The sequence below is a fragment of the Spea bombifrons genome, chromosome 8 (assembly GCF_027358695.1).
Source record: "Spea bombifrons isolate aSpeBom1 chromosome 8, aSpeBom1.2.pri, whole genome shotgun sequence".
Lineage (NCBI taxonomy): Eukaryota > Metazoa > Chordata > Amphibia > Anura > Pelobatidae > Spea > Spea bombifrons.
Window position 1 is genome coordinate 6,871,803 of NC_071094.1, and position 9,263 is coordinate 6,881,065.

General features: G+C 41.1%; 1 protein-coding gene across 1 annotated transcript in view; it reads right to left on the reverse strand.

The window, feature by feature from the left end:
• The window catches only part of URM1 (ubiquitin related modifier 1), an 8,650-nt gene extending 3 nt beyond the window's left edge, over positions 1-8,647 (reverse strand). The window contains exons 1-5 of the mRNA XM_053472770.1: positions 8,541-8,647; positions 6,054-6,124; positions 1,483-1,564; positions 1,250-1,298; positions 1-341 (exon numbers count right to left, since the gene is read on the reverse strand). The exon at positions 1-341 is cut by the window's left edge and continues 3 nt beyond it. Of these exons, the coding sequence (XP_053328745.1) occupies positions 273-341; positions 1,250-1,298; positions 1,483-1,564; positions 6,054-6,124; positions 8,541-8,638 (369 nt within the window). The 5' untranslated portion in view covers positions 8,639-8,647 and the 3' untranslated portion in view covers positions 1-272. The remainder of the gene's footprint in view (positions 342-1,249; positions 1,299-1,482; positions 1,565-6,053; positions 6,125-8,540) is intronic.
• Positions 8,648-9,263: the final 616 nt, after the last annotated feature.

A 9,263-nucleotide genomic window follows, 5' to 3' on the forward strand; every position in this document is an offset into this window, starting at 1 on the left:
AAAATAACGTTGCTTTTATTATGATATTTTTGGCAAAGCTGGAATATTTTATAAGGCAATCCCGTTTTGCAGAAGTTTAGGTGAATATCAGATGATGGAAAGCGAGATGGGACGTGAGCCATAGTTCTTTACCATGGGCTACGTAAATATGTTCCCCTTGAGAAATGAATGTTGCTTTCTGAAGCTTCAAGCATGACCCACGATACCGACGAAGGACTTTAAAGACAATTTCAAAAAAATCTAAAGGATTTTAGTCCATGATGTCTCTTCTGTTATCCGCCATGTAATGTTGAGATGAACAACACATTATCTTGATCCTTCAACTGATAATCAAGCTCTCCCTGTAGATGAAAAGACAACGCGTGGTCGTACATTCAAGAACGGAGCAGAACATCACAAGAAAAACCATGCAAAAAGCTTGCGTTGGTGAATTTGTGTGTTTTTACACCATATTGTCCTCCTTCTCGTGAGGACCAAGTTGTGCCCACCAACGCCATGCTGTGCATTAAACACCGAACGCCAGGAAGAAACCATGACTTCGATTGGGTACGTGGTTGAAATACAGAAATATTTGTTATTATATCACAGACGTTGTGTATCCCATACACTGCACTGCACGCTATAAATATTCATGGGGAAATTTGGCACATTGGCTCAATATTAATACAATTTTAAATATTGATTGCGTTAGCAAAACTGCAGAAATCTGAAAGCAAAGCACACAGGGAAAGAATCTAATTTCTTTTGTGAATATGAAGCAAATCGTACATTTTATATCATTCATTATTTTAGCTGCAGATATACCCTGATGTCAACTCGAAAGCGCATAATCCTAGAAGGGGCTTTGCGGCTTCTGTTATCAGTATTTAATTTACTATGCACCCCAAAAACCTGTTTTTGGCATAAAATGTTATGCCAAATCTGAATGTGGATAAAGAACAAGATTAACGTGCACATAGGTATGATTATGTTGCGGAGGATGGCTTGGGCGTTCAACAATACTAAGAATAATGTTACATTTAGAAAGAAAACCGCCTTTAAAGATATATTACATCTATAATAAATATATATAGATATATTAGATCTGTTTAAACAATATGCCGATTCATGAATTACTTATTTGTACCTGTAGCCATGTATATTAAAATGAACGAAGGTAGGCATGTGTGTGTGTGTGGGGGGGGGGGGCAATGAAACCCTACTTGTCTAAATACATCCAACTTCATCTTAAAAGTAGTTTAGTACTCACCATGAGCTCCCAGTCCGCGTCATTAATAAGAACAAGTATTCCGGGGCGCCTGAGACAATTGACAAAAGAAACTGGGTTATCATGGAAGTGCCATCATCGATTCCCATAATAAAACTGTTTAGTGGGGGCCACAGCTAATACACGGTTTAATGTACAGTACAAGACTGGTATTCAACTACTTTCTGACTGAAGTCAATGTGACGCAGAGCTTCGGACAAACCTTGCAGACTTACACTGTATCTCCTTGAATGAAGAGCTCTGGACGTTCCTTCAACAGATTACCTTTGATCCACACCAGCAGCTGTCTAATGTCCCCTATGGAAAAAAAGAAATAGGCAGCCTTTTTAGAATTACTTAATCAAGACACACACCGGGTTTCTTAACAAAATATCATAAAGAGTTTACCACTTGCACGTTAACGGGTGTCGATATAAATCTAGATCCGAATCCTCGCCCACCTTAACATATGTTTAAAGGATACCATGTGCGGAAACACGACCCACTAGACGGCCCTACCTATAGCTGCGTAACTGCTAAAAGTACATTTTTTCAGCTATATATTTGCTAAGGAACTTCAAACCACAATATATGGGTGAGGTTTCTCGCCCTACCGAAAGCAGCAGTCCCTGCATTCATTTTATTCTTTTGACGCCAGGAAAATATGTTTTTCTTTTTAAATCAGTCTAATCCAAGGACGCAGATATCGCACGGCGATCATTATGTGTCATATCACACGGGCGATCATTATGTGTCATATCACATGGCGATCATTATGTGTCATATCACGCGGCGATCATTATGTGTCATATCACACGGGAGGGAAAATGTATGCTTTTACTGAAGACGTGCGACGAGTGAATTCTTTCTATGTACTTCTGCAGCGTCTATAAAGATGTCAGCTTAGCAGAGGTTGCCGGACCTTCCTGAGACCCCTGAAACCCCCATATTTTCTTTGCCCCCTTCTGGCTATATGACTTGCAGGAGATATGTTCTAAGTCATTTCTTCACATGTGATGTATGTACCACCCTCCTTAAGGCGAAATAACAGGCCATGGCGAGGCCCTTCTGTCACTGAAGCTGCAACTTCCTCTAAAGCCCCCCGCCCTTATTTTACAGATTCAACAAATGCATACGGAGCTTTCATACGCATCCATTGTTAGGGGGCATCCTGGGGCAATGGAGTTTCTCTTTAACCATAGGCTTCAGACAATATTTAATGTTTTGTGAGGATATCCCCCAAAAATTATCCCGAAAACCGTCCCTGTTCTTCAGCCCCCCCATCTACTCTTTACTGCGCATCCATACACATGAACACGCCGCGAAACGCCGTCTGCGTGACATGGTTCACTGCAAGTGCATGAAAGAATTAGCCCTCCCAACATGGTGGACAAGAGAAGACGCCTACGCCGTGGGACCGGCTGGCACCCGCGGGCTGCTGCATGGTGATGAGGAGCGCTGATGGTCACCGTAGGGTCAGGCTCGGGGATGCGAATGCTCATTTACAATCCTGACTCAGGAAAGGGTCAGCAAGTTCTAACTCCCAACCGCCCAAATTCTCCGTCCAGGGAGCCCATTGTAAGGCGAGTTACCATGGTGAAGCCGGCATTGCTGTGGGTTTTTTGTTTTTTTTCCTCCCCTATTGTTCCTCGCCTGGGAAGGGGTCCTCCGTCAGGTCCCCCTGTCTAATCAGTAACACAAATGAGAAAATAGTGGGACTGTATCCCAGCTCTGCACAGACAAAACCCAACGGCGAGAGGAGCGTTCTGCCGCTGTAACGATCTTCTAATTTCTAATGAATCTATTTTCTTCTGGTCCCCCGCAGTCCACTCGCGGTTCCCAGATGCACAGCTAAAGAAGATCCGTCGCGTACAGGACCTTTATATTAATCAGAGGATAAATAATTGGGCTGTGTTAATATGCGTTGGTTCAGCACCTGCAAAAGATATTTTTAATAACGGAAATGTATAACCGTGTCCTGTCTCTTGTGCTTAGAACATTCCCATCATGCACTTGACCTCCTCTGAACCGGCCTATTTAGTTATTAAAGGGGAACTCGCACCAAACGTTGTATCACTAATGTTTTCAAAAGTACCGTACCCATAATATAATGTTTTCAGGCAGCCGCATATTAGCCATTCGTGTGAGTTCTCTGAGCCCCGATCTACTAAACACACACCCTGACTCCTTATCATACTGCCTGCAATAGAACGCCTCTGTCCTAATCACGCAGACACTCACACTCTGACTAATGAAAGTCTGTGCAGGAGAGGATTTGATTGGACAAGCAGGACTTCATTAGCATTGCCATAAAGAATCAGCTCGGTGTGGCGTTTCAGTGACATGTTTACTGTACAGCTTGGGAGATAAAGCTGCTCCCGCAATATGCCCCCTTTATCTCCACATCTAAAGAACATTTTCATCCATCAAGGGCCAGCACACGCTTCGACCATTATCCACGTCATCCTTACCATATTATCAATGGTCCGTAAACCGTTGCTGAATCCTTCTGGATAGCTATGTAACAACTACTCCTGAAAAATCAGTGCAATCCTGGAACGGATACCCTCGGAGCAAAAGGTGTTATCATGTATTTTTTATTAGTCTAAAACCTAGTTTAGGTTTCTTGTTATGATATTATTCTGCTAACAGAGAGGGTCAAATTAAAACCAGTGCAAAAGACGGCCCTGGTACTAAAGTGACTAAAACAACAGTAAACCTAAACTTTTACATAGAAAATGACATCACAAACTAAATTTCATTCATTCAAAGCAAGCCGATGGCATGGATTCCTTTTCATGTCCTCCCTCGAAAGAAACAGAGGGTATCGGTGTATGATGTCATATCTGAGCACCCAGGGTCTTTGCCGGCTCGGAACACCAAGGCATCACAGATCTCTTGCTTTTGAAATAAGAGATATGTGGGCGCCGTAAAGTATGCTTCCCGCGCTGCGGTTTTTAGTATGGACTCTGTTACATCTCCTGCGAGTTCTTAGATCTGCCCGTCGTTATTTAAGGTCATTCTTCTAGCAGTCCAGAGGTGGTCCGTGAAAGCAGGAGGAGCTCGAAGTGTTCTAGGGTCCTACACAGATCTTGGAAACCCAGATGCAGGTTGTCATGGCATTCTGAAACGGGAGTCGGAATAACCGGGAGGTGGAAAAGGGATGAAAAGAGATCCATGAGGGTATAATAAGGATGCAGGAAAACTTCACAGATGTGTTGACTCTTTGTTTAATTAAGCAGAAAGTGCTCCTTTAGAAAAGCAATTTCGCACAGGGGGCTCAGAGCTGAGCAAACAGTGCTGGTCAGTTAGCAGGAGGGGGTAGAAAGAGGCAGAAGGGTAAGGAAGGGGGTGCAACATGGGAACAGCTGTCACTACGCTCCATGTGAACGGCATTCCAATCAGTTTAAATAGCTCACCACGGAGGCCTCCTTAAAGAGTATCACGACAATAAATTCTGCAGAGACAGAAGGAGAACGCTAGAGTCTAAATCTGCCGCTGCCAGGTCCTCCCGTGGTGTCCTTCATACAACCTCGGCATCCAATTACTTTCATCCAACGTGGCGCTACGACCGTCTTCTATTAAACCAATGAATAGCGCTGGTCACAGAAGGCATCCAGTTCTCCAAAACGCTAGAGCGTTTCTCCATCACCTCAAACCACAAACCAAGTCCACATAAATTCGAACTGGCCTGGAACCTGGTCATTTGTGACAACCTTCTCCAGATCGGGTGAAACTGATACTTCTTTAACTGGACTCACATCTACCAAGCGAACTTAAGATCTATTCCAAGTATCAAATACCATTAAGCAAAAGAACAAACACACTTTACACAAATGCCCACTTAGATTTCCATCTGCCCATTCCATAATATACCTTACAGATTTACTACTGCTACTGCAGGCATCTAACATATCTTTTAAAGGCATGGACACCCCATTTATATATATAGACAACTAAACCATAAGAGCTCAGGTTTCCATATTTGCTCAACATTATTTTAGTTCGTAATTGAAGAAGGAGCCAAAGTGTTGGAATGGCTTATGCTCTCTGACCTCCCCATTTAAGCTGGCACCTTTTGATGAGGACAATGAAGCGGTCAAGAACAATGAAGCGGTCACCCCCTACCCCCCCCCCATAACATACACTTCGTGTCTCTCACCTTTTAATAACACCATACATATGTTTTATATGATCAGTTCCAATGGCAGGTAGATTTAAGTATAAAAAGTTAAAAAGTGACAATACACAGATAAGCATATGATAATATTCATATGCTTACTAGAGGAACATTCACGGCCTTTTGTTCTAAGCAGCGTTTCAATGAGAAATACTGCTAAAAAAAAATCCCATATGTCCCAGTGAGACGGGGTGAGCAAACTCACCCCCCCCCCAGTGTATGCCCTTATGGTGGCGGAGTTCAGTACTGAACCCAGCTGCTACACATCCACGCTGTCAGCGCTAAAGCCCGTTAATCAGGTTAGGGTGCCGATGTCAGGAGTAGCTGGGGAGCTCTCGGCGTTATGAAGCCCTGCAACTTAAATCAAAATAAAGCTTTAATTCTATAAGGGAGATGACTGTTCGCTTAACGTAGACAGTTTTGTGACGCGTTCGCATTAACATCCAATATTCTTTCTTGGTATGTTTGACGTACAGAGATTTAACTTAAAATGTGGACAGATACCTTGGTTTCAACCACACAACACCGGATGCACAGAAAGCACGGACGCACACGCATCAGTAATGCGGACACACGTAAGAATTAACGATAGGTGTACCCCCGAAAACGTCAGAAGATGTTACTCACAAGGAGCTGACTGGCTAGGCAACGTCACGTGATGCTTCTTTATTCCATTAAACAGCAGCTCTGCACCGCCTCTGAAACAAGATAATAAAAACATGAGTTACCCTGACATCAATTCCACAGAACAGGGGGTGTAACACGCACACATACACACGCAATGTGCCATCACAGAGCCAAGAGCAGACAAAGGAGTCCCGCGGGGTCCCCTAGGACAGGGGATAGAAATTAGCATTTCTATGTCACGCTCTCTAGAGTACAAATGAAAAGCAAAACAAGTTCCGCATGCAGAGATGAAGAAGAAACGTGAAGCTTTTATTTACTGTGCTTTAGCCCTCTGTTTGGGGGGCAAGGAGATCATCTCCTTTCTAATAGTACAGTGAAGCACTGATTTATTCCGAAATACAAAGACTGAGGATTAAAGTCAGAATGGAGGGGGGGGGGGGGGACATGCTCAGCCGTGGCCCAAGCCTGTACCAAAATATAATCACCAATAAATAAATATATATATATATACATATATATATATACACACACACATATATATATATATATATATATCATACTGGGTAGGCTAGGGAAAGCTCTAGCCGCATACACAGCATGGTGTTACGGGGAGGAATGAGAGTTGGAAATGATGGTTCTCACAGGACCTAGGGTCTCGCTTCCATCAATTTTTGCCATTTTCCAACCATGTGATTATTAAATTAATAAAATACACAGTTTTTCCCTTGAATAATTAGAACACACGACACTTGCTGGTCATTATGTGTTGTATTTTGTGAAGTTCATGGCCGGCCGACATTATGCAGAAATGAGTTGGCTGCGTTTGATGGGATTCATCCATAGTAACCTCGCTCCCAGGGCTAAGTCTTCCTCTGAACCCAGGTTGTGTAGCGGCACTGCACCAGAAAATGACTCAGTTTGGTAGAAAAGAAAGTACGTCTCCAAATTTCTATCTTTTTAGATTTTAAAAGATTAAGGGCGGTTTAGTGTTTTTCTTGCGTCTTCAATGGTTTAGGTGAAGTCATTTCCTAAGGCATTAAATACAGTTTATTAAGACTTAAAGCTTGTTACGTTATTAAAGTTTCGACCCTAATCTTAGTGGAACAAGAAACAGGGGCTGCAACATTTGCAGTTATAGATCAATGTAGATGTAGCTTACTGAACATCTCAAACAGGGGATGGAAGCAAAGCCTATTTCTGAGCTCAACCCGTGATGTTAAATTTGGTAAATTATCTTATTTCTCTACAATTATTTATACAGTCTGTGGCATCTCTGCGCAGGGTTTGCAACTTTGCATCATCATTTTGTCGGTTACAAACGTTTATTACATACGGAGAAGCAATGGAGAAATCTCTGTGCGCTAGTTGTTTATTTTTATTTGGCGTTTGTAAATCAAATCGCTTTTCTAGAATACTACAGCTCCCTTCATCTTTATTTGCAGATATGATCTATGATTGGATGCTGTGCTTCAGAAAGCTAACATCGGTTGTACGTTCGCACTTCTTCACACAACATATTATGCCACACTTCGCGTCGCTATCCTGACCTTCTATATCTTTACAGGTTATGGTAATTTTTTGCATAAGAATTTTAATGTATTTAAAAATTGTCATTGAACAATACTTAAAATAAACTTTATTTAACATGCAGCAGCCAATTGCAGCAATTAAATTATATATATAAATATATATTATATATTTTTTTTTATTTTTATTTTATTATTATTTATTTTATTTTTTTTAATGTGCAAGCGTACCTAGAATAAAGGGTGGTTACACCAAATATCTATCTCATTTATTCTTACTTCTGGCATTTTTCATACCTCCTTCAATCTTTTGCACAATACTAATATATATATATATATATATATATATATATATATATATATATATATATATATATATATATACACATATATTTATAAACACAGAGCCTTTTTTTATAATAATATATCACCATTTCTTTATGTAGGAATTGTCACCTTCTCCCAGGGTTTAAAACCTTTCTTAGGTTAATCTTCCATACATTTACACTTTATGGTGATTTTGCGTATCATCAATTTTAACGTTATTGTTAACTTTGTATTCTTCCTAATTATAATAACACTATTTAATGCCATACAGTATTACTGATCTGTAGAATGTAGCAGCCCCCTTGCTATCCCTCATCCATAAGTGATGAACTTGGTCAGCGAATACAGGGTTAATTGCCAACGTCGAGTAAATTGCATCTCCATACTGGAGAAAGGGGCATGTGATAGAGTCTGGGTGACCAGTCCCGGTCCTTTTAGGGTTATATATACGTTATTTCCCCGGTGTGTGCATGTGACAGCTCACTCACTGTGTGTGAATCCCGTGAACTACATTATAGAAAGAGACAGCTGCGCCGACAGAAAAACGGGCACCGGTTCAGTGACGGTCCCGGTAAGAAACCACGACACTAATTACTCTGATCAGCCGAAGGAATCCGCCGTGTATCGGACTCACCCAAACTCAAGCTTCAGAGACACGGGCGCCGCCATGTTTCCACCGTACCGGAAGCGAGTCTGAACAGTACCGGAAGTACATAGTCTGATCGTTGTCATGGTGACAGATGCTAGTTGATGATATCTTTCCTCGAAAAACCAAAATAAAAACTGTAGTTTTACATAAACATATGTATTTTTTCCGCATTCAGTAGCAAATTGCCCTAACAATAATAAATATATGAATATATATATATATACATTCGTGTGTGTGTGTCTATATAGCCCATTGGCCGCACTACAGAATATGATGGGGATATATAAGTAAATATATTTATATAACCTAAGTAGTCTCAAAAGCTTTACCAAATTTGGCTAATTTTATTTAATCGCTAGCACGGTACAATTCTACTATTCCTCGGCCGCTACTTGGGATCTTGAGAAAAACATCTGAAAACTAGAATCATAAGCGGTTTTCTATTTTTTATTATGCATTTACTATTAGATTAAATATTCTTCCCCAATAGAAAAGATGAAGCGATACAAGTACTATTGACACTAGTTTTCACTCAAGTTACAAAATATCCCCATTCTGTTTTGGGCCAGGGTAATGATTTTTAGCTATTCAGCAGATGTGCGTAATCTAATCTGGCTAATTAGAAGCGAGAACGGTAAGAATGCCTTTGGAAATTAACATTTTTGCATCTGAACAGGCTTGCTGATCCTCAGCGAAATAGACAGCAGA